General features: G+C 40.7%; 2 protein-coding genes and 2 non-coding genes across 4 annotated transcripts; all 4 read left to right on the top strand.

The window, feature by feature from the left end:
- Nucleotides 1–7,075, top strand: gcshb (glycine cleavage system protein H (aminomethyl carrier), b). Its single transcript, XM_053635303.1, has 5 exons — nt 1–334; nt 3,824–3,903; nt 4,441–4,504; nt 4,795–4,926; nt 5,044–7,075. Exons 1-5 carry the CDS (start codon nt 187–189, stop codon nt 5,136–5,138), a joined length of 519 nt encoding a protein of 172 aa, XP_053491278.1. The 5' UTR covers nt 1–186; the 3' UTR covers nt 5,139–7,075.
- Nucleotides 7,076–12,932: 5,857 nt separating this feature from the next.
- On the top strand, nt 12,933–18,336 carry rpl13 (ribosomal protein L13). Its single transcript, XM_053635401.1, has 6 exons — nt 12,933–13,014; nt 13,525–13,641; nt 15,332–15,473; nt 15,952–16,125; nt 17,942–17,998; nt 18,136–18,336. The coding sequence occupies exons 2-6, from the start codon at nt 13,538–13,540 to the stop codon at nt 18,292–18,294; spliced, it is 636 nt and encodes a 211-aa protein (XP_053491376.1). The 5' UTR covers nt 12,933–13,014; nt 13,525–13,537; the 3' UTR covers nt 18,295–18,336.
- LOC128614304 (small nucleolar RNA MBII-202) lies at nt 15,157–15,238 on the top strand. The gene has a single exon (XR_008387037.1). It is a non-coding gene; the product is annotated as a small nucleolar RNA MBII-202 (small nucleolar RNA).
- Nucleotides 15,793–15,873, top strand: LOC128614303 (small nucleolar RNA MBII-202). The gene has a single exon (XR_008387036.1). It is a non-coding gene; the product is annotated as a small nucleolar RNA MBII-202 (small nucleolar RNA).
- Nucleotides 18,337–25,784: the final 7,448 nt, after the last annotated feature.

Consider the following 25,784-nt stretch of genomic DNA (forward strand, 5'->3'; position numbering starts at 1 on the left):
TGTATGCAAAACGCATAGCTGATTGGCTGAAGCTCTTTATATAAGCATGTACTGTAGATTTGTTATCCATTTTGAACTTGAACCCCCAGGCATCGTCCCGTCTGACCACCGAGAGCGCGCGCGGTCGGGAGCGCGCGCGGAGTCATGCATGAGCGCTGCAGTTTTCTTTGAAGTTCAGGGGGAAAGATGGCGATGTGCGCGACGCTCACGCGCTTTTCCTGCAACTTTTCACTGGTTTTGCCCACTCTGTCTAGAACCGTAGGGTGCCAGATACTAACAAGGACGAACAGATCTACTTCACGGACTTTCTGCACGACGTCCTGGCTTTCACAAGGTAAAACAAATTATTTTGTTGTTTTAAAAAAAAAGTGCATGGATGTGGAGCCTTGAATTCATCAACAACATGACAGGACATGCAGCAACCTGCAAGAGTTTTCATGCAAGATCGAATTTGTTATGTTACTTTTTGCAATCTGCTTCATTTCCTTTTTTTTTTTTTAATTATTTTTTTATGTAACCTTTGACCTCTTGATCTCTCAGGTTCAGTAATCACTCAATCTCCTGGTTAAGGTGCAGAAGTAGATTTCTTTCCTTGCACGAATGATCTCTTATTTGCAACCAAATCTAAAAATGTACTAATTCAATACTGTGCATGAGTCAAAGCTCAATTCAGTTTTATTTCTATGCTCTCAGAAATAAAGCTGCACGTTTCCTTTCACACTAGTGGTACCATCATTGGACCATTTTATATATTCCCCAGATACTTTTCAAAATAATAATAATAATAATAATAATAATAATAATAATAATAATAATAATAATAATTTAAGCACCATCATTGGACCTTATTCTTAAAGTCACCACATGCACTTAAATGACGCACCCTTGATAGTACCACCACAGCGACAGCTTTAAAGGTACGCTCTGGTACCTTTTTTTTTATTATTTCTGCGAGTGTCTAGCACTTCAACAACAACAGACTTCGCCACAAAGTAGATTCAGATCCCTAGCGAGCAACCAAGAGGCGACGGTGAAGAAGTGAAATGACACGAGCGAGAAATCTTGACTTGAGTCAAGTCTTGAGCCTGGATAGTGAGATTCTAAAAAAAAGCCAGCGTATAGGTGTAGAAGAGTAACGACGAACAGTGCTGAGCGGATTGAAATGACGAGCTGATGTATGAAAATTCATACATCATATGAAAATTCATACTGAAGTTCCTGTTTACATATGCCCTACCGTTTTTATGCACTAAAATGGTACCGTTTGATTGTCGTTATGAAATTTCGAGGCCTTTTAGGAGCCGTTCATGTTCGGAACAAGGTTCTTGAAGTCATGTCGAATTGATCTTTTGGTAAAAAACCGCTCCTTAAAAAGTCTCTTAAACATCTTCCAGGAGGAACCCTGGGTTGAAATCCTCACCCTTCTCTGTTGTTTGATATTTCATCTTGTAAAGTGGTGGAACAGGTCTGCCTGATTTTAATGTTCGCGTGCTTTGTAAATGTGCACGCCAGCTGTTTCCCACAGCGCTCGCATCGTGACTCCGTCCTCAGTCCGGTTTAAACCTGAACTGCTGGGGCGGTTTATTACCCTGAATGGAATTCTGACTGTTATTGCGGTTCACGATGTTTCTTTGGTTTTTCAGGATCTTTTTCTCTTTTTTTCCCCCCTTCTCCACATTCGTGTGGTTTTATCATTGAGATAATGGAAGAGGAAACGGTGGAAAGCGTTCACGTTACCGAGAATCATGATCCGTCGGGTCTCGTGTTTTGGATGGTGAATTTAGTTTCTCAGAAGAACATAGTGTTTAGCTTTCCAACAGTTCGAGTGAAGAAGAAGAAGAGGAGGAGGAGCTTTGGGAGGGGTTTTTTTTTTTTTTTTTTTTTTTTTTTTTGGCTGCGTGGTTGTGTTTCATAAGACCTTTTGGATTCAGGACAGAAGACGTTAAATTGTTCTTTGATCTCTTGAACAGCGCTGAGTCTCGGGAAATATTTATAGTTTGATTAGAAACGACGGCCGTCTCGGAATAAAACGTTGTGCGTCACGATTTTACCAAATTTTCTCCACTGATGAATTATCCTTGTTCGGTTTCATGCTCGTGTGTTTCAAATTTAACTCTCAGTTTTAAATTCTACTGCTTTGATATGCAACAGTATAGTTAAGTTTCAGTATTTAGATACGAGCTTAAAGTAAAACTCCACCCTGAGACACATTAAATGTGTTTAGATTGAAATACAGTGTCTTCCACTAATATTGGCACCCTTAGTAAATAGGAGCAAAGAAGGCTGTGAAAAAGTGTCGTCATTGTTTAACCTTTTGATCTTTTGGTTAAAAAAAATAACTCATGGATATCAAACAGTTCCAAACACAACATGGGTTTATCCAAAAAAAAAAAAATCTTTGTTAAATATAATAATTATTGGCACCCCTATATGAGGGGAAAATATATTTGAAATATATTCCCATTTATATTTTAAATGTTTTTTAGTACACCTGGATGACTAGGAACAGGAAATTGTTCAACCATGACTTCCTGTTTCACAGGGGTATAAATATGAGGGAACACACAGGCCAAATTCCTGTAATCATTCATAACAGTGGGTGAGACTGAGGAATATAGCTGTGACGTGTGGCAAAAGGTTGTTGAGCTTCACAATATGGGAAGTGTCTATAAGAAAATAGCACAAGCATTGAAAATGCCCGTTTCCACCATCAGGGCAATAATTAAGAAGTTTCAGTCGACTGGAAATGTTATGAATCAACCTGGAATTGGACGTGTGTCTATATCGTCTCAACGCAATGTGAAGAGGACGGTTCGAGTGGATAAAAAATCTGCAAGGATCACAGCTGGAGAATTGTAGAAGTTAGTTGCGTCTTGGGTCAGAAATTCTCCAAAACTACAATCTGAAGTCACCGACATCACCACAAGTTGTTTGGAAGGGTTTCAAGAAAAAAGCCTCTACTCTCATCCAAAAACAAACTCGAGCGTCTTCAGTGTGCCAGACACTACTGGAACTTCAAATGGGATCGGGTTCTATGGTCAGATGAAACCAAAATAGAGCTTTTTGGTAATAAACACCAGAGGTGGTTTTGGAGCACACAGAGAGGTAGCCATGTGGAGAAGTACCTCATGCCCACGGTTAAATATGGAGGTGGTTCTTTAATGTTTTGGGGCTGTTTTTCTGCCAGAGGACCTGGACATTTTGTTAGGATACATGGCATCATGGACTCTCTCAAATATCAACAGATATTAAATGAAAACCTGACTGCCTCTGACAGAAAGCTTCAAATGGGCCGTGGTTGGATCTTCCATCAGGACAATGATCCAAAACATACATCAAAATCAACACAGAAATGGTTTACTGACCACAAAATCAAGATCCTGCCATGACCATCCCAGTCCCCTGACCTGAAACCCATAGAAAACCTGTGGGGTGAACTGAAGAGGAGAGTCCACCAGCGTGGATCTTGAAATGTGAAGGATCTGGAGAGATTCTGTATGGAGGAACGCTCTCAGATCCCTCACCATGTATTCTCCAACCTCATCAGGCGTTATAGGAGAAGACTCAGAGCTGTTATCTTGGCAAAGGGAGGTAGCACAAAGTACTGACTAAAAGGGTGCCAATAATTATTGCACACCTATATTTAACAAATATATATATATTTTATAAACCTGTGTTGTTTGTAATTGTTTGATATCCATGAGAGCAGAATACTTATTGTGAATTCTTTGAATAAAAGATCAAAAGGTTAAACAAAAAAAGATTCACATTCTTCTTTAAAGTGCATGTTTAGTTTTAAAAACGCCGCATGCTTTCTTTGCAGCTCTCAGGTTTACAGACAAACACGAGTGGGTACGAGCAGACGGAAACATCGGGACAGTCGGCGTCAGCGCTTACGCCCAGGTACCTTCTTCCTGTAAATAATGATGTTGATGAAACTCCCTGAGACAATATGAGGAAGAGACCTTGAGAGGAACCCAACTCAAAAGGGAAACCGTCCTCATCCGGGTGACTCGGGCTTGAACCCCCGACCTTCCGATCATTAACCCAGAGCCTTAACCGCCAAGCCACCACTGCCCCTAAAATAAAAATGTGTGTAGCATTGAAATAGGGACGTTTTCTCTAAGTAAAATTTAATTTAACATTTATGGAAGGAGTCTCCAGTGTCAGTACTTTCCAACAGTCGGGGGTAAAGGTAGCTATTTCAGCGTCTTCAGGACTGAGGAGTTGGTGGTTTGCGGTTTCTTGGTGGCAAAAAATGACAAGTTGCATTTTCTGTGTACTGTACACTCTTCAGTTGTCTACCCCCCGCCCCCCCCCCCCCCCCCCTTATTTCCTCTTCCCTGGTGCCTTGTGTAATTGTGATATGTCAAAAAAAAAATAGTTGTATTGTTTTTATTTATTTATTTTGAAATCTATTTTCCCGTGTATTAATCACAGGAAGCATTGGGTGATATCGTGTACTGCGGACTGCCGGAGGTCGGAACGAAGCTCCAACCAATGGGTGAGCTCTGATGCTTTCTAAAAAAAAAAAAAAATACAATTAAAAAAAAGTCTGAAATCCAAATGTAATCTTTTTTTTGTAAAAATGCATTTCCCGCGTCATATCCTACTCGGATTCGTCAGTACCTCTCACTTCTAGGAGAAAATTATTACTGCGCCCTGTGCAATCCTGATGGTTAAAGCAGTGTGTAGATGGACTTTTCTTTTAGAACTGCGGATACTGATTCATACGTCATGTTCTGGACGAAGAATGTTTCATTTTTTTAAAAAAAAACAATCCTTGTCTTTCAGAGGAATTTGGCGTGTTAGAAAGCGTGAAGGCCGCTAGCGAGCTGTACTCGCCTCTGACTGGAGAAGTCACTGAAATCAACACAGAACTGACGGAGAACCCCGGACTCGTCAACTCGTCCTGCTACGAGCGTGGTGAGCATGCATGTGTACATATATGTGTGTGCGTTTATATGTATTTGTGTGTATGTGTATATATGTGTACGTGTGTGTGTGTAGTCTGTGTCTCTAATTCTTTCTCCTGTCTTCAAGGATGGTTGATTAAGATGATGATAGAAAACCCTGCAGAGCTGGAAGCCCTTATGGATGAAGCTGCCTATGAAAAATACGTCAAGTCCCTGGAGTAGTTCCGTTGATTTACACGTTAAATCTGCTTTCTCTTTCTCTTTCTGTATCAAATATAAACTGATTCTAGTGCTTAAAAACCCACTGCAAATTCTTATGATGCTAGCGATTGGACTTCGTTACTTGTGCGAGTGTAATGAGGATTTAAAACACATCTGTAGGTTTGAAAGAGCTCTGAGCTACAGGACCTGCAGTCCAGTTTTAGGTACTTTAGAATAAATTCGGAACATTGGCGCTTTAGTCTTGGTAACGGTATAAAACTGCAAGTTTCATGTCCCGAGAATGATTTCTTAAATAATTGACTTTCATGGAAGGACTCCAGTCAGGACACCTTAAAGCTTAATGTGTAACTCGGTGCTTTTATATTTAGATAAGTGGGATTATTGTCTGGATAATAGACATGTAGAAGTGTCGAGTTTCTAGCTCACAGTTTTAACACATTAAGCTAAGTTCAGATGTTTGAGAGAGCTGAAAACGGATAACTGTGTTATTTTCCTGTTTCGGTATTTATTCACAGACTAAGTCTGTGAGAGATTTGGTGTCGCTGTTTTGGTGGTCGTTTTGGTAAACTAAGCCACGTTAAGACTTATTTCCACATTACAGAACGTCCCCATCATTAACACGTGAACAAGCTGCGCATCTGAAAGTAAAACACACCCGTACACGTGACATTTTTGTTCCCACGGGATCCCAGGATTACTCCTTTAGTCACTAGGCGTTCAGAGAACTGAGGATAAAGTGCACTAACGGGAATCGTCCGAGTTCGTTACGACAGTCAGTTACAGGAGAGATCAGAGCGTGTGCGATGTTGGTCAGTGATAATTACGATAATAAGTGATGCATATCTTTTCAATTAGTGCTTGATGCAATGTGGGTTCCCCCCCCCCCCTGCATGTTTAATAGCAGCTTGCAAAGACTCGTTTTTGTCCCGTTCTGTAGCAAGAGACACCAGTCACTTATCTGACATTAAACCAGGACAGGAAACACACAACGTAAACACCTTGATCTTTGAGCTTAGATTAAGATACTGATAGGTTGCGGTGTGGGGATTATTAATGATTAATGAACTGCTGATCATAGTCTCTGTGGCACGTGAAGAACATCTCTGAGCATTTTCTAATGATTCAGGCATTTGAGCTGAAATTTCATGTCGAGCAATTAACACCAGTGGATATATACGTAGTCATGGGGTAGAAAATCAAGTACAGAGCTTAGGCTTATACTTGAATGAAAGTTTAAAAAAAGAGTCCTCACTTAAATGTACTCAAAGTATTTTACAAATAAATTAAAAGTGCCTTTTTTAAACATGGTTTCAATTGCAAATTAGCAACTTGACTGTCTCCATGACGATTATCCCCAGAACACATTACAAAACAATCCTGAAGCGATCAGCGTGTGACTGGAGGCTTGCACGGCTCGGTGTGGATCGTCTACTCAGTCATCTCTGGGTGTTTCTCTGTCTTTGTCTATGTATTTTCCATCTTAATGTATGTTGTGGTGTGAGATGTTTCAGTTTTTCAGTAAAAGGTCGCAGGTTATCCGTGGGTCTGTAAGCTCCAAAAGATTAAATCATGTTTTCTGTGATTCAGTCCATATGGTTTGCTTTTCTGTCATTAATATTAGGTTAATAATAAATGTCAAATAAAACATGAACTCTGCACTACCTTTATTATCCTTAGGCCAAGCGTTATTCATGTGAACTCGAACTGCTTCCTCTGTAGAAACTTGTATTTGTGGTTTGTGATTTGCGTGTTTATCAGGATGAACCAATACTCCTAACACGAACCCAAATGTTAATCTGTTTGGCTAAGTTTAACACTTTTGGTGAAGTGTTTGCCAAGGCAAATGACTAGTCTATAAACACCTGTAACCTTGCCAGCATTTCAGAATACAGTTTCATATTTTGAATTCACATTAATAAAATAAAATAAAAACCTCATGCTGCATTTGTTTCTGTCTTTGGCACAGACCGCTGGGATAAGATTAACTTTGAACTTTTAAAGGCTGCACTTTTAAAACAGGCCTCATGTGTTGCAGCTTGACAGATACTTAATAGATTTTAATACGTTAATAAATCTGACACCGTTGGCGTGCTCTTGCACACCACATTCCGAGACTTAAATATAATAAAAACTTACACAAAAAACTTTAATTGTTCAATAGAATTCAGGTTTAATCGGGATTTGTGTTTATCAGACAAGGCAGGGGTGTGTTCATAGAAAGTAGGCTAAAGGTGGGGGATAAAGATAGAATATTAACATGTAATTTTACTAAGAATTTTGTTTAATGAACATTAGGTCAAGTTACTAATTTTGACTGCGGTCCTGTTTAATTCAATACACATGCTGAATCACTCTAGTGAGCGCCCCCTAGTGTCTAAAATCCGGAAACGCAACATGACTGTTTCTCACCGCTACACCTCATGTTGGAGGAGTTAGAATTAGAACCAATACTGGTCCTTACATTTTTCCATCGAAGAAAAAGAGATTTCTCAGTACTTCTACATAGAAATAGTCAGGGAACACAACACTTTGATGATTTTAAATTATTTGAACGTGTGAGCTCTTTTGGTAAATATTACGTGTTATTATCTTCTATAAAGGTTACAACAAAAACTACGGCAACGACAAGATAAAAGCTGATATCTCTTAAAATTCGTGCAAAATTATCAATTCACTTGAAAGTCTACTTTACTGTTTTCCTATAATGTGTGACATGTTTCTGTTCATTTTTATCTCTATGTACTAATCATAATGCACTGTACTACTACTACTACTACTAATAATAATAATAATAATAGGAAGAAGAAGCAGAGGAAGAAGAACAGTATGGATAGTATTCTATGTTTGATTTTCATTATTAATGTTAACAAATCTTCCGTGATGAACATATATTTTTTTTTATTAACTTCTAGATCGTTCACAATTTCGTAAAAATACAAAACTAAGAACAAACACATATGTCCCAGAGGGAAAAGTTTCTTATATGTAAAGTGTTCCGAGTTTGCTAATTCATACATTACAAACAAACAAAAACAAATGACCTCAACTGATTCAATTATTGGAAAATTTGCAAGGGAGGAAAGTTTTTACAGAGGGGCAGGGATTTGGGGGGTGGGGGGTGGGGGGGTAATTTGGTTCTTGTCTGCAGGTAAGATGAAGGCTGTAAACTAAATTGAAAAATATATTAGTGATTATCACTGACACAACAATTAAAAGTGTCAAAAAAAAAAAGAGAAAGATTCTGAAAAAAGGAGGGAAAAAAAATGTCTTACAACTTACCACTTGTAAAAGAAAAATGCAGTAAATTCCTCAGAGGATGTCTTGAGCCACCAGACTGGCTTCAATGGCTGTTTAAAAAAAAAAAAAAAAGTATTAGAATGAATAAATACTACAACAGAAACAGAGAAAAGGAAAGAGGGAGACTGTCAGAGAGGGAAAGACAAAGAGATGGAGAAAAAGAGAGACAGAGGGACAGAAAGGTAGAGGTCAGAAGAGATCATCAGAGGGTGGGAAATAGACTTGGAGAGACAGATAGAGCAGGAGACAGAGAGATAGGTAGGGACAGAGAGAACCAAGTGATGAGAAGAACCTAGCTCCCACTTCAGCAAATAACTGAATTGCTTTTAGATCAAGTTTAGTGGCAAGTTTTATAATAACTTAAACTTAAAGTATTTGGGAAACAAAGTGGGCAAATTTCAAGTCTGTCTGAGAAACCGGTAAACTAAAATTCACCGCTGAAATGCATTTTGTTTCCTATCTTAAATGATTTAGATGATGATAAAAGTTTATTTGGGATAAATATGATAATAAAGTTATGAGTCGTTTCATTTTAGCTTCATGCAGCTTGTAGTCACTTTGTGCATGAATATAATGAAAAGAAAGTGTAACCCAAAAGCTTAGAAATGTATTTGTGTGCACCCTATAGTTGTTATTTATATACAATGAAAAATATATTTCCAGTCAAGCAGAACAGTTGATTTATGCCCAAAGAGTACAGGCTCCTAATCTGAGTGGATGAAAATGCCAAACACAGCCCTAAACTAGTCAGGGATTCACTTTGTTCATTCTCATAACAATCATTAATTTAGGACAATATACTGTATATTATTATTATTATTATTATTATTATTATTATTATTATTATTATTATATATTATTATATATTAATAATAATAATAATAATAATAATAATAATTTGGGGGTGCACGGTGGCTTAGTGGTTAGCACGTTCACCTCACACCTCCAGGGTCGGGGGTTTGATTCCCACTTTGGCCCTGTGTGTGCGGAGTTTGCATGTTCTCCCCGTGCTGCAGGGGTTTCCTCCGGGTACTCCGGTTTCCTCCCCCAGTCCAAAGACATGCATGGTAGGCTGATTGGCGTGTCCAAAGTGTCCGTAGTGTATGAATGGGTGTGTGAGTGTGTATGAGATTGCGCCCTGCACTGGATTGGCACCCTGTCCAGGGTGTACCCCGCCTTGTGCCCCATGCTCCCTGGGATAGGCTCCAGGTTTCCCGTGACCCTGAAGGAAGGATAAGTGGTATAGAAGATGGATGGATGGATAATAATTTGGAACGCTTGGGACTTCCAGATTGTTGGAACAGTGTTGCTAAGCAACATGAAGTTCTTGCTTCTAGCTCGGTTTTGAAGAGAGAGAAAAGACTGAGTTTCAGATATCCACTGTAGTTTTTTTTTTTTTCGATTAAGGCGATTATTGTAGTTGCTCTGATCAAGAAAGAGAAATGAGCAACTTTCTGAGTGCACTTGCCGCTGGTGTACTGGATCTTCTACTGCGCCTCCTGCTGTTCACGGCCGGAGCTGCAGCCACCGCAGCCGGCATTTACTATCATGTGACACGAGGCGATGGAAAGAAAACAACAACAGCGCACCCCGAGGTCACCACTGAAGGTACAACTATTTCTCAGTCGTGCTGCTGTAACCATGCAGTGCTCAGTTTCCTTCCGTCCTTTAAAAGAAATGAATTTAGTAGATTTGTTCAGTCCTTCATAAGCTAACAGGCTTTTGTCCTATTTTGGCTTCATGAATGTGTGATAAAATGATATAATAAATGATAAATAAATAATATATCAATTATAATAAAACCAATAAACCTTAATTGTACTTTTTTAGGTCTCACCGGCTGAGGCTGAGGACAACACCAGAAGGTTGAGGAGACCATTGCTCAGCTGAAGGTGGAGAAAGCTGACCTCAAAGACCAGGTGAAGACACTGCGACAAAGAGTGCAGAACATCACGAATGCGCTGACTGAGACTTACAGGCTGTTTACTGGTCAAATGACTGTAAGTGAGAAAAGTCTTGCATTAAGCAGCTCCTTTAGTAATAATATGAGGACTTTTCACGTTTATGCATGCATGATGAGTTTAAATGAACCAAAATAGAAGTTGTATTTTCATGTTGCTAGATTTTTTTTTTTTTTTACTGAATCATTGAACCATTGCAGATGTAAACATTAAGCACTCTGCTTTGAACGTTTTTTTTTTTCATTCATGGGTGTGTGTGTGTTTTCATACATTAAATCTGTCCCTTTTTTTTTTTTTTTTTTACAGAAACATGGCATACCTCCTGGATCCAAGGAGACAGAAGGCAGCTAGAAGAGAAACGGATCCCCAGCAGATCAGTGGAGAAGCCTTTGTTTGTAACGACCTCATCAAAACGCTTCCTGAATGAAGAAATGAATCGAAATACATATTTCGATACTTATTTATCAGATCTGTACTGTTTCTACTGTTGAATTTATTAGGCTCCCTCACATTTTTTTTTTTTTTCCCCAGCTAGATTTTAACTTCACGTTTTTCACCCTTCGTACGTCATAAGCTACAAGGAAAAATGTCACCAAGAAATCAGCCGAAAGAATTTGTCAATCCCACAGAAAGAAATCTAGAAAGAAACAAACATGTAGTAAATAGATAGAAAATAAGTGAATAAATAAATGTAGTTCTCTGGAACGGTTCATTTCTTCTCTCTTTAATCAATCGTAGTCGGTCAGCTAGGCAAGAAAAGTGTCTCTTTGTGTCTCTCTCAGTGTTTCAGCCAGTCAGTCTCCTTCTGGAGCCAGGAATTATTTTCTTATATCTTTCTTCACTACTTGCTCTTCCATGAGTACTTTTTAATCACTCCTTGCTGATTTAATCAATGACTTGTCCTTCAAAATGACTGAAAGTCGGCACAGGGCAGGTCGAAGTCGAGTGAGATCAGGAGCTCATTCCTCATCAGCTCCATAGAGCACTGGTTATGGACATCACTCCATTAATTTGCCCTCCTGGAGAAGATTCTCTCCACATACCCTGCCGAGACCCGTACACTCAGGTTGTAGGAGATGATTGACAGCATATTTGGGAAATACAGCCCTCCACCCATCCACTTCGCAGCCACATATGTGCCCTTGCATTGAAGAGACCTATATGAACTCGAAGAGCTTAATGAATGAGTAGAAACCTAAAAAGAACTTGTTTGATGACACAGATTATTATTGCTGGACAAAACACACCAGGAGACAGTTTTACTCGATCCTAAACCAAGTTTCGTAACTAAACTCGCAGAAAAGAGAACAACTGAATAACTAAAACACCATTCCTAAGGCAAGATTTTCAAGTCAGCTTCATTGCGGGAAGGCTAACCTGCTAAACGTCTGCAGCACTAACACTGATTTACACTGTAATATAATAATAATCATCATCATCATCCTTTAAAATACATTTGAATGTTTAGTCAGGGTTTCTGTCATAAAAAAAACAAACAAACAGACGTGACTTTTTGTTTGTTATCGTTACTGATTATGCACAAGTATTACTCATAATTTTAGGTTTAGCTTCTCTGTACTTTGTTTACACAGATGTATTGTAATCTCTTACAACACATCTATTCTGCGCTGTGAATGACGTTCAGATTCAAGTAACCCCGGACTAGACCTGCCCAGCGGCCTGAGAAGTGTTTCCTGTACTGCGTTCATTGTTAAATAAAAACGGATAAACGTCTGTGTTACTGTGTCACCTCGTGTATGCTACCAGTGTTGGTTGGGTAAGTTATAGAAAAGTAATGAATTACTAGTCACATCAACATTGTATGTAAATGACTGATTCTTTACTCTGTCTGAAAATTAATTGCATTACTCATTACTAATTTCTGCATTTTTCAAAAACATTGAGAGGAAGACTTGAGCTGAAAGAGGGAGGTTTCCATCCATCCATCCATCCATCTTCTATACCGCTTATCCTTATCAGGGTCACTTGGGAACCTGGAGCCTATCCCAGGGGGCATCGGGCACAAGGCGGGGTACACCCTGGACAGGATAGAGGGAGGTTTCATGACCCATTAATATCCGTAACAACAACCTCGACCACATGGACAACAGAAATGAAACGTTTCTTTGAATTCTTTCAATTTGAGTCAAACATGGAATAGTTTAGCCTTTTAAGCACCGCTTTTATTAAAAGATTCCTAACACAAAATAAAAAGTAAACACAACGTCTCTGTCTGTATATTTATTTTTTTATTTTTATTATTATTATTTTATAGAAATGAATTATATAATGACATGTAACTGTTGAACTTGACTGAACCTTGTTGTGTTGTGTTGTTGTTGTTGTTGTTGAGCCATTCTTACGGTTCAACAACAAACAAACAAACAAACAAACATATCAATATTTAACGTGTAACTGTCGAACATTATTGTGTTTAAAAAATGACTTTAATTAATATTAAAGTCCTACACGGCTCTTAGCGGCGCTTCCTGATACACGCTTCACACTTCCGGTTTGAAGCCCTCTACCGGACGGCCCCTATTGGCTGCCGTTTTCATATCCCATAAACCCCTGCGCTTGTACTTCCTTTTTCTTTTCGGCCATATTCCGCCCAGACGGTATGAGCAATTATCCTTCAGCGTTATCAACTTTATCCGTTTTAATCCTTCACAAGTGCGCGTTTTACGCCGAATAGAGTTCCACAGATGTTTACAGGAGTGTGTTGTGTGTAAGAGTGGATGAGTATGGAGTGTGTAGAGTGTGCACAAGAAGAGAAATTAGATGTAGAGTTGAAAGTGTACACACGCTGGGGTTGTAATAACACCTCAGTGAAGGATGTTCACACTGAGCTGCGTTTTAATCGGTCGGGAACATGGCGTGGTGTGTGTTTAATCGGGTTCTTTTATTATAATGAAATAAATATACACACCAGCTTCTTGATTAACTCTAGTGTCTGCTAGCTTCTCTGGTTAGCTGTGAGGTTGCCATGTTGGCTAGTAATGCTAGCTCTGGTGAAATGTTCTGAGGTTTTCTTCCTATGGTGTGTGTAGAGAGAGAGAGATTTTTGGGAATAGTGTGCACTGTACGCTGTGTGTCTGTATGTATAACTGTGTGTGTGTGTTTCACAGGGAATAAACAGTCATGGCCCCCAGCCGGAATGGGATGATCCTGAACCCTCACTTCCATAAAGACTGGCAGAAGAGAGTTCGTACCTGGTTCAACCAGCCAGCCAGAAAACTCCGCAGGTACACCTCAGAGGATCCGTTTCACCTCGCCGTGATCCCCTTATACCACACAATCAGAAGCAGCCATTCATTTTCTGTAACAGAAGCTTCATTATAATATCTCTAGTGACTTTCATGGCAGATGTTCCATGTAAACGTGTTAAATTCCTCTGCTCGTTGATTCGTGAGGTAGGTACGTGCGAGAGAGACCTTCTACCGGTCAGAAGGTTTGTGGACACTCGATGGAAACGTTTCGTGTGAACTTTAAAGCCCTTTCGATCTGAAGGTGTAGGATTAAACGTTTGAAATCGGTCTCGTAGGCAGAAACATAATCGTGCAGACGTTTTCATTTCTTTCACTAGAAAACTAACTTATTTACAAATAAACGTTTAAACGGACGACTCGGAGCGAAATATATTTCCGAAAAGCAGCCGATAAGTGTGTAGTGTAGGTGTGAACTCCTTTAATACTGTTTAAAAAAAAACATCTCGGGGAAATTCCTCAAGAAATCATTTGAGAAAATACCAAGAATTAAATTATTTTGATTTATTTTGGGTTTTTTAAAATTTTTTATCACAACATAATTCCCATAGTTCCATTTGTTACTCCAGAGTTTTGATGACTTTATTATTCTAAATATATATACACACATACATGTACACACGAGTCACATCAGTATACAGTCTTGAGAGCCGTACAAACATAATCCACAAACTTGACCCTTACCGTCGTCAAATACTAAACTATACCATTTTGTAATCGGGCTTAAAATAAATAGAGAATGAATTTTATTCCCAGATTAAAATTCCAGTGAAAATACAAGCACCAAACCTGACTCGCAGGATTCCTAATCAAACCTCCGTAATATTCGGAGGAGCATGCGATTTTTCAAAATTCCCGCAGGTTTGCGTCACGTGATGTCATCACGGCACACGTTCAGCCAAAGCCCTCTTCGATTCGCGTGCGTCGAACATGAGCACAGCTGAAGGGTCTCGTTTACCGACAAGCATCACTGCGAGAGACCGTGCAATTGCAATTTCGCCAGTTCGAATAAAATAACAAAAAAGCTGCAGCAAAATTAACTACAGAGTGAAGTCCATCCATCCCGAAAACATTCCTATGTTACAAAACCCCAAGACTGGAGACTGTCCATTAACGATCAGAAACGACTCTTCAGACTGTTCAATATCATGGAATGACAGTTTTTTTTTTTTTATCTTGGGGAGGGATTGTACCGGTCTATCATGGACTATACGATATGGCACATCCCTAATGTGAGGAGGCGTTTGTGGAGCGCTCATGGAAGGAGTCTCCAGTGTCGGAGTATTGTAACATGGGAATGTTTTCAGGATGGAGGACTTCACTCTGCGGTTTCTCAGCATTTTTATCTTCACGAGAAAAACCTCTCAAGGGAACGAATGACGTTTATAGCGACAAGTTAGAACTCATGAATAAGAAATCATAAACGATGCCAGGTTGCTGTGGTATAAGAGGAAACGAGCAGGTTTAAGAGTCCGTGCAAGTGCAACAGTCAGATGATGACAAATTCTCCGGAATCTCTGTACATCTTATGATGATTCTCCTTGGACCCTTTTTTCTGATGGCTGTTGTGCTCGATACGGATTAACGCTTGCAGGCTAGTATTTAACTCTTGCACACCACAGTATACAGCACTTTGTAATTAAACCGCTTTCTTGCCGCTGTGTTACAGACGTAAGGCTCGCCAGGCGAAGGCTCGCCGCATCGCCCCTCGTCCAGTCGCCGGACCTCTGAGGCCCATCGTCAGGTGTCCGACGGTCCGCTATAACACCAAGGTCCGCGCCGGCCGGGGCTTCACCCTGGAAGAGCTGAAGGTGCGATTGTGCTTCTAGTCTTTACTTTTAATCTTTGAAGGAACCCCCCCCCCCCCCCCCAGTTGATTCATATGAAAAGATTTTTAGTTAAGCGAGTTTAGTTTAGCATACTTGCATTCCTCATTTTCAGTGTTAAATAATGAATTTTTCTGAACGTTAGATTTAGAAGAAACAAAACATTTAGGAGCATTATACACTATTGTTTTTCTAACTTGTACACAACACCTAGCGTATAATAATGTCCGTCAGTGCTGTGTTCTGTTTGTCCTGTCGGCCGGTCCTACCCCGTGTCGTGTCCCCCTCCCGAGCAACAGTCAGATGATGACAAATTCTCCGGAATCTCTGTACATTTGTGATGATCCTCCTTGAACCCTTTGTGCTGATGACTGCTGTGCTCGACACGGACGGACGTTGGGTTTCGAACTGTGATTCAGCGAGGACCTCGCGATCATTTTTCATGGTTTGGTTTGTGTCTCAGGCCGCTGGCATCAACAAGAGAGTGGCCCGCACCATCGGCATCGCTGTTGACCCGCGCCGCCGCAACAGATCCACAGAGTCCCTGCACGTCAACGTCCAGAGGCTGAAGGTGTACCGCTCCAAACTCATCCTCTTCCCCAGGAAGGCTTCTGCGCCCAAGAAGGGAGACAGCACTGTAAGTGGCTCAGCTTTGCGTCGCGCACTGGCGAATGAATCGCTGCCGCTTTTAGACATTTCTATTTCTATTTTATTTCAATATCTTGAGTGTAAGTCTTACAGCCGCTGTGGTTTTTCTGAAAACTGAGCCGAGCCTAATTTCATGCGTTTGCACAAAAAAAAAAACAACCAAACTGATGCACTAATGAGAACATTACACGACATGATGCTCATCTTATTTGCCGTGTAGGTCTATACGGGTCAGTCGTGGATATTTCTGTGTCCCGTTTTATTTTTAACCCTGCGTACACACTAGCAAGCGGCGGATCGTTTATTTCCCGTTTTGCGTGTAACACGGAGCCGCGATTCCGGCGACGCGCTGAGCATTTCTCAGTTCTGTTCAAGTTCGCTACGACTCTAAACAGACAAGCCCAAACAATTGACTCGTGTATTAGTGATCAGTGTGGTTTAATTAGTGTTTAACTAGGGAGGTTTAGAAGCTGTATATAGCGACTATCATTTCCTAGGGTAAAACGTTCAAATTAAAGATCACGACCACGGCTAGATAAAATGGACAGGACGTTATTAAATCGATCCAGAGGCCATGTTTTTTTTGTTCTGTTATATCAAGCATGATATAAATGGTTTCTGTTATCGGTTAAGTTAAAACAGCGCAGCTGAAACAGTTTGCTCATCTATGATCAGTTAAATCTTGTGGGTCTGCTCGGTTCTGAAATGTTCCGGTCAGAATAGAACGGATTCTGACTGTGCGTCTGTGATTGTAACAGAGTAAGCATCTACAAGGGTGTAAGTTTTATTTATATTTCATGTGGGTTTTTATCGTCATTCCTCTTTTTTTTTGTCTTAATGTAAAAATAAGCCCTTAATTAGCATTAAAATATCTTAAATTCACGTTTTAAAGGTCTTGAAATGCAATCGAGCCGACACCGTAAAGATGGTTTTAGATTTTATTTCAACTCGTTGCTGTCTGAGACGGTAAACGCCGCTCCACACCGGCTTCATCTCTGTCTGTGCTGCGAGTTTGAGTCTCTTATATCCTGCATTTAGACACGACAGTATCTGGTTTACAGTATTTCACCTGACTGGTAATGATAAGTGAATTTAAAAAAAAACAACTGTTGCCAACTAAGTGGAGGTCGTCCTGCGGTTTTCCGACAAAATAAAAGCCACAAGGTCTAATGCATAATTCAATTAAGTCAGAAATATATTACGATATATTTATTACTTCTAGTAGACACTATTACTAGTGTACACTAGGGGGTTTCTAATACCGCTGTTGAGGCGTGATGGTAAATCCGACATCTTTTTCTCTTCCGATTGCTATAATCTATCTCTATATATCTTTCTCCTCTCTTGGAAAGTCATGAGAAGGAAATACTGGATTTTTTTTCTTTCTTTCTTTCACTGTTTGAGTAAACGGTAATGCTAAACGGATATTTGCTCCGGTCTCCCATATCCCACTATAGAATTTTACCCTGCTATAGTTTGCTTTAACTCCGAAATGAACGTCTACGCGTGAACACAATCCGTTATAGCTGATGTATCGTGTTGCATGATTGAACTGGCGTGCAGGTCTTTCATTTTTTGCCAATATCTTGAATATGGCTTTAAAAAGTATTAAATTTGAAGCGCTGATACCTGCATATACCCTGATCTAGTTTTGCTGTCAGAACACACACTTACAGAAATCTCTGCACGTCCTTGATGAACTTATTTAACTTCTTTGACACTTGTACTTTTTGGCTCTTGCATTTGACAACCCCCCCACCTTCTTGTTTTTTTTTTTCTTTCTTTCTTTTTAACCATCTTTGCAGGAGGAGGAGGTCAAGATGGCGACACAGCTCACTGGACCAGTCATGCCCATTAAGATCGTAAGTATTTTATTTCGAAGTGTCCAAAGCACGTCACGTCCTATCTTTAAAAGCTCTGGATATCTCGGTGTTCACATTTTATAATCTGTATAGTTTATTCGCCTGTTTAACTCATGACGGATGAATTCCTGCTCCAGGTGCACAAGAAGGAGAAGGCCCGCATGATCACTGAGGAAGAGAAGAAGTTCAACGCGTTCGCCAGTCTGCGCATGGCTCGTGCCAACGCCCGTCTCTTCGGCATCCGCGCCAAGAGGGCAAAGGAGGCCGCTGAGCAGGATGTAGAGAAGAAGAAATAGACCGTTATTTGTATGCAACAAAATAAAGCCTCTCCACAAATAGTCGTGTGTGTGTGTTGAGTTATGAACAGAGGTTTTGCAAATGTCTAGCAATTCTCATACTTAAATACTCACTACACTGCACATACAAGAGATGTGCAGGTCTAAACGCTAGGGTAGGGCAATAGGTACATGTATTAAATAAATGCATGTATGACGATATTCGAATGCATTTGAGATCCGGCTTTCTTAAAAAGAAAAGTATTCTTTTTTTCTTTTTTTTTCCCCGCACATTTTATTTAAAAATGTAAAACAGATTTTATTTAATATCTACAAAATACGTTGCTTAAAATGGAAAAGCAGAGCGATCAATTCTGCCGTTTAAACCTGTACAATTTTAGCGATTCGGAACAAAATGTTCACGTTAAACGAGCTTGTATATAGTGATGCTGAGAGATGATGCGGTCGACTTGGCAAGTGGTCTCGGGGTGGCTGTGAATTATTAGTCGGTTAATTTGAACAATTTAAAATCAGTTTGTTTTAATTAAATAACTTTTTTATTTGTTTAGATTTGAAGAGGGTATAATGATGTGAGGAATTAAAATAAGGTATTACATTACGGTCTGAGATCTTTGTGCAGCACTTAGATTCAGAACCTGCTCCCAACACACGTGAGCTAATTATACAGTCACTGTGGCGTCTAATAAAACATGGGTTGTAATTCTTCATACATGCCATTAGATGGCAGCATTAGGACAAAAATCCACGTTGGGTGTATCCTAATTTTTTTGTATAAATATTGGTTTGTACAGTATAATCTGTCTACTCGTGGGTATTAAAGACATTTCAGATGCACTTGTCGTTTATGTGGTGATGTAATCTAGAGGTGGAGAAATAAACATTTTCAGCGGAGTATTTCTAAGTCTCTTAAGGAAAATTCTGATCTTGAAACATTTACAATTTGGACGTTGATGCCAGTCTAAATGGATTACTGTATATCGTGTGCTCATTGTTGATATTTTACAGTATGCTATATTGCTAAAGCTATGAGCTTGTTGAACATCCAACCATTCCAGATTTAGTCCCCTCTTTTGCTGTTATAATAAGCTCCACTTTTCTGGGGAGGCTTTCCACTAGATTTTGGGACGTGATTGTAGGGAGGTGTGTTCATTCAGCTACAAGAGCATTAATGAGATCAGGTACGAATGAGTGAGGAGGTCTGGGGGGTTGACTGTGCAGTACACTCGAGTTCTTCCATGTCTTCATGGAGCTCGCTTCCTTCCAGTGAAGGGAAATAGTAACGCTAGAGCATACAAAGACACTCTATGCAATTGTTTGCTTCCACATTTGTGGCAACAGTTTGGGGACGAACCACAAATGGGTGTGAAGGCCGAGTGTCCACATACTTTTGGCCATATAAATGTGTCCCTCAGAGCGCAACCGAAGAACCGATACGAAGCGTGTCTTCGGATCACGGATGTTTTACCTGCTTTCGTCTTTCTTATTCCAAGATTTATTTCTTTTTTATTAGTGGAGGATTGGTAACCAATTTATTCTGGTCAGGGTTGTGCTGATCCAGAGCCAATCCACCTACTAGCGTGTTTTTTTTTTTTTGAGGGGAGGTGGGAGGAAACCTACATGGGGAGAACATACGAAACTCCGTACGGACAGTAATGAGATCAGGATCTAACACGAAGCATCTTGATGGAAATCTGGATCGAGGATCTTAATGAGCAAGCCTAGAGGTGAAGAAACTCGAATAGAATAAGACCGCAAAGGGATCCCATCCTCTCCTAGGTGAATTATTATTATGATTTTTTTTTTTTTTAACGATTGCATTAAACACTTATACATTGAATAAGCAAATCAGTACGGAATTGCACGTAAAATATACAAGATGTAGAGGATGAGCTAAAGATGAGGTGCTCCAGAGGCTTTGCACCTGCTGTAAGTCGAGAGGTTAATGGGCCACTTACGCGGACATCTCATTCATATTCTGGTGCCTGGTCATGGCCACTAGCTTTGAACCGCTCGTACTGGTCTCGTTAAATGTCACTGATGAGACCGAACATGTTATGAATCAAAAATGATCCTCAGTCATACAGGTTCACAGGAATTCAGCACAAGTGTCTAAGACTAATCATATTCCCAGGTCGCTCTGTTTCTTCATTTCGGAGCATTAGGTGTCGTATCGATGAGGGTTTGAGCCATTCTTCCGTTTTACACTTAACGAGACATATGGACGGGGTGGATTATAGTCTGTGCTAATAGATGCTCCATGGCTGTAGCAAATGCAAAAGCGTATAGAAAGACAAGATAATTACGCCACTAAAGAAACAACGGGAAATAAATAAAGACATGTTATCTCTCTCTGAGCCGCTCGGCTAATATTGTAGTTGTTTAAGATGTTATAATGGAATACTGATTTTTTTTTCACCTGGTGTGCAAGTGATCATTGCCGTAAATCCTGTACGATTAGTTCTCCGCACGTGCTTTCTGTCGAGTCCTGCTATGGACTAATCATACACATTGGGTTTTTTTACACGTTCGCCTCACGCCTCCAGGGTCGGGGGTTCGATTCCCACCGTGGCCCTGTGTGTGCGGAGTTTGCGTGTTCTCCCCGTGCTGCAGGGGTTTCCTCCGGGTACTCCGGTTTCCTCCCCCAGTCCAAAGACATGCATGGTAGGCTGATTGGCGTGTCTAAAGTGTCTATGAATGGGTGTGTGAATGTGTATGTGTACCCCGCCTTGTGCCCGATGCTCCCTGGGATAGGCTCCAGGTTCCCCCGTGACCCTGAAAAGGATAAAGCGGTATAGAAGATGGATGGACATATACGCACGCATTCTGAAATCCACGAAGAATATCTAAACATGGACAAATAAGGCTGGGTCACGCTATTTTGTCACGTTTTAATTAGTGCATTTAGTGTCGGATAAATGAAATCTACGTAGCGTCGAGTCAGGAATGAAACACCGTGTCGTGCCGTTTTAAGAAAATAATCAACGATTGGTGAGGTGATGAAGCAGAGTCACTGTTACCACATCGGCACACGCTGGAGCGTTTTGTTCCTCGACAGCGATTTGCCGACCGTTAAGTTTTTCTTCAGTTATTAAAGAACGTGAATGTTAAATGTTAAACAGACGTCACGTTACGGCAGCTGTGAACAGTCGTTTCCTCACCAGCTTCTTAATGAAAGAAAAAGAATGAACACTTCCTGACCAATCAAAATGAAGCATTCATTAGTGCAACGGAATAAAAATGCATTATTAGCACAGTCACGTAGCAAATAACTCGCTGTGTTTTGCATCCTCTATTAGAGATTACACACTACCTACCCACAGAGCTTACATAACCATCAAACCTACAACACCGAGTGCACAGAGATGACACTGAACTGGCCTGAGCTTCACAAAATGTTAAATGTTGTACACTGCACACACACACACACACACACACACATATATATATATAGTCTTTCTCTCGCCCTCTCTCTCTCTCTCTTTCGTAGTTAAGATGATTTGTACGTTTAGGATGCTTTTGGACAACATTCTGGATCCTGACTTTCCGAATAAAACCCCTCTTGTGCCCAAGGGTCCGTAGGCCTGGTTGGTTTGTCTGTCTGCGCAGCTGCAGATCTATCCTCTGTACTAGAGCTCAGGTGGAGGTTGCTGCTCATCTGCATCCCCACATGGACTCGCGAGCCTCCAATAGGATGTGAGACGTGATAACAGCAGGGCTTCTGTATCATTAGTCTGGTTTGTGTGCCGTATTGGGCAAACACATGGGCGCTGCTGGCATTCTTGCACACTCTGTGCTCCTTAAATAGCAGCCTGAGTGAGAAACGAACAGCGCAGCAAAGCGAGTAATTAGACTCATCACTTTCGCAGCCGGGGGGGGGGATGGGGGGACAACCCCTTCCCCAAGCCTGTCCTCAGGGAACAATCAATTCCCATTCCAGACTAAAAATGGACTGATTGTTTTGTAGCTTGTTGTGTGAATGAGAAAAGTGGACAGACGCCCGGATGAGTACTTTAACGGGTCGTGTGTAAGGGCACTTCACGCACATGTCCAGTGACGTGAGTGATGCTTATATAAGCTGCGGATTTGCTCTGTGGGAAGGTAATGTGTTAAATCTGTTGTAGAGGCTGCAGGAACAAAAGTGTGCTGTTTGGCTCTACTTATGCCTCACTTGTATATGTGTGCTAGGAGCACTGAAGTGTGTTGGAGTGTTTATCATTCCGAACGCATATATATGTATATATTTATATATATCCGCCTGTTTCTGATTTCAAGCCATGAAATCATAATGTTACACTTCATCTGCAGCTGAATCCACTCCAAACCAAATGAAACTTCCATCCATCCATCCATCTTCTATACTACTTAATCCTTTTCAGGGTCACGGGGAAACCTGGAGACTATCCCAGGGAGCATCGGGCACGAGGCGGGGTACACCCTGGACAGAGTGCCAGTCCATCGCAGGGCACAATCACATACACACTCACACACCCATTCATACACTACGGACACTTCGGACACGCCGATCAGCCTACCATGCATGTCTTTGGACCGGGGGAGGAAACCGGAGTACCCGGAGGAAACCCCCGCAGCACGGAGAGAACATGCAAACTCCGCACACACATTTATACTGTACCAGAGGTCTTTATTGTAACTATTTAAAACAATAAAACTCTTCACATCATGATGTTATAGTAAACTAATCAACAACCAGGTGGTGTGATGAAGTGGAGTATTTGTTCCCACCAAGAAGTGGATTTTTTCTTAACGGTTTTTAATAATAAAATGTCTCGAAGTGTTTTTATATTTATTAAAGAATGTCAGAATATCTTTATTTATTTATTTATTCATTTATTTATTTATTTTTAACCCATGTATAGTTATATTTAATGTTGCGAAACGTCTGCGAAACAAGTTAGTTCCTGTTCTCGTTTACATGAAAGCAAAGATATATATATAGTTGTTCAAAACTAGCCTGTAAGTATTCATATGAAGCAGCAAAGGACCCTCGTCTGGTAATATGAAGTTTAATAAGTTTCGATTTCAAAAAGCATAGCGTTAGCAAAACAGGGGAAATGCAGCCAGTTTAATCCTGAGGTAAAGCTAGTTGAAGCGGCAAAGCTCGTCTTGCTCATTTTTTTTCCATTTTCCATTCCTTCCAAAATTTTGGAATCAAATTTGATTGTAAAAGCTTTAATTATTTTAGCAGAGAAACGAAAGCAAATACAGATTTAATTATTTTAGCAAAACAGAACACATGCAACAAGTAAAGCTAAACAGCGCTAGGCAGCATTAGTCTAGCTAAGTAGCTAACATTTGCTAGTTAGCCTTATATTTTAAGTAGATACTGTAGCCCATATAGATTACCTTCTTCTTCTTCTTCTTCATCTTCTTCTTCTTCTTCTTTTGTGGTATTCACAACTTTGACCCCCTGATTAATTCCCTCATTGTTTATTTGTGCAGTTTTACATTGTGGAAGCTTTCGTTTTAGTGTGTAAACTGATGTTTGTTCTTTGTGAATTGAAATGAAATGACCACTTTGATGAACATTTCTACACCTTTTGGACTGTTTAAGATGCATATTTGACAATAAGACAATAAAAGTGTTAAAACATAAGGGTTGTTTTTTTTTTGTTTTTTTTCTCTGCAAGAATTTCCTTCTCAAGGATTTCCTTCAGGATTTCATAAAGTGTGTCCTATCTTATATTCTACACGTCGTTGTGCTGTAACTGTAAACATTATGGACGTTATGAATTCTCATCCTCTTCTTCATCCTCTATACCCGTTCTCATCCTCATCCTCACCCCACTTGCTACGCCCTCACCATGTGTTTTTGATCATTTAGCCTCTGCGCATCATCTGTTTCTCTTCTTCGTCCTCTCCCACCCGTCATTCTCCTCATCTTCACTAGGCACACCGCCTTCCTTCATCATCCATGTCTTCACACGATCTCTGACCGTTCTTCCTCTTCATCATGATTACACACTCCCCCACCATCTTCACCCTTCATCATCATCATCATCATCACTCAATTCACATGATCTCTTACCCTTCTTCCTCCTCTTCACCCCTTTTTTCCCACCATTCATCCTCCTCCTACTCATCATCATTTTCACCTGATCTCTAACCCTTCATCCTTCTCCTCCTCCTCTTCATCCTTTCCGTGTGCTCTTCAACCCCTCATCCCCCTCATCGTCTTATTCATCCTCTCCATGTGCTCTTCAACCCTTCTTCATCCTCCTCCTCCTCACCCCACTTTTCTGTCCTTCCTCCTCCTCTCAGTCCTCCTCCTCTCACTGTGCTCTCTTAATCATCATTCTTTGATCTTTATCGTGTCTTCATCCTCCTCATCCTCTCTTCGCCTATACCACCCTTCCTCCTCTCATTGTGCTTTTTTTTTTACCCATCATCATCATCATCATCACCCTTTTCACATGATCTTCTTACTTCTCCTCATCCTGACCCCACTTTTCCATTCTTCCTCTTCTTCCTCCTCCTCCGAATCTGCTCTCATTCCCTTCAACATCATCATTTACACATGATGTTTAATGCTTCTTCATCCTTCTCATCCTCACCCCACTTGACCACCCTTCCTCCTCTCATTGTGCCCATCATCATCGTCCTTTTCACATGACCACTAACCCATCTTTATTCTCCTCATCCTCCCCCCACTGTGCTCTCATGCCCTTCATCATCATCATCATCATCATCCTTTTCACATGACCGCTAACCCATCTTTATTCTCCTCATCCTCCCCCCACTGTGCTCTCATGCCCTTCATCATCATCATCATCATCATCATCATCATCATCCTTTTCACATGACCGCTAACCCATCTTTATTCTCCTCATCCTCCCCCCACTGTGCTCTCATGCCCTTCATCATCATCATCATCATCCTTTTCATCCTTGACCCTTCCTCCTCCTCCTCACCCGACTTTCTCACCCTTCCTCTTTCCTGTTCGTCCTTCCTCATCACCACGCTCTCCCGCACTATTAGAACATGATCTATTCCTCCTCCTCCTCCTCCTCTTCCTCCTCACCCTCCGTTCTCCGCGCGCGCTTTCCCTCTCTCCCTCCCTCCCTCCCTCCCTCACTCACTCTCTCAAACTGCGCGCTGAGTTTCGGAAATTTTCAGCAGCTCTGGAGGACGCATTTGATCCAGAAGTCGGCGGCGCCAGCAGGAGGTGAGAGCCTCTAACCCTTTTAACATATTTATAGCCGTCTTACTCCGGCTGTGTCTTATTGTTTAGTGATGAATGATGGGGGAAATAATTAATTCGTCAAAAAAAACCAAACAAACAAAAAAAACCCCCAATAATTTCCGCTTGTGATGAAGATGCAGCGAGCGCGCGCTAGAGCAGGTACACTATTTAATTGTAATATCGGGGTGTCTTATTGTTTATGGCTTCTCATGTGGGATCAGCACTTAAAGTGTTCATTTGTGCATGAAACGGAAGTGTGTGTGGGGGGGGGGGGGGTTGGGGAGGAAAT

Source organism: Ictalurus furcatus, chromosome 10, assembly GCF_023375685.1.
Source record: "Ictalurus furcatus strain D&B chromosome 10, Billie_1.0, whole genome shotgun sequence".
In the NCBI taxonomy this organism is placed as follows: Eukaryota; Metazoa; Chordata; class Actinopteri; order Siluriformes; family Ictaluridae; genus Ictalurus; species Ictalurus furcatus.

Coding starts and splice junctions, on each gene's coding strand:
- gcshb (XM_053635303.1), top strand. CDS start 187: ATGGCGATGTGCGCGACGCTCACGCGCTTTTCCTGCAACTTTTCACTG. Junction 335..3,823: donor GACGTCCTGGCTTTCACAAG/GTAAAACAAATT, acceptor CTTTCTTTGCAG/CTCTCAGGTTTACAGACAAA. Junction 4,505..4,794: donor AACGAAGCTCCAACCAATGG/GTGAGCTCTGAT, acceptor CTTGTCTTTCAG/AGGAATTTGGCGTGTTAGAA.
- rpl13 (XM_053635401.1), top strand. CDS start 13,538: ATGGCCCCCAGCCGGAATGGGATGATCCTGAACCCTCACTTCCATAAA. Junction 13,642..15,331: donor CCAGCCAGAAAACTCCGCAG/GTACACCTCAGA, acceptor GCTGTGTTACAG/ACGTAAGGCTCGCCAGGCGA. Junction 16,126..17,941: donor CCAAGAAGGGAGACAGCACT/GTAAGTGGCTCA, acceptor CCATCTTTGCAG/GAGGAGGAGGTCAAGATGGC.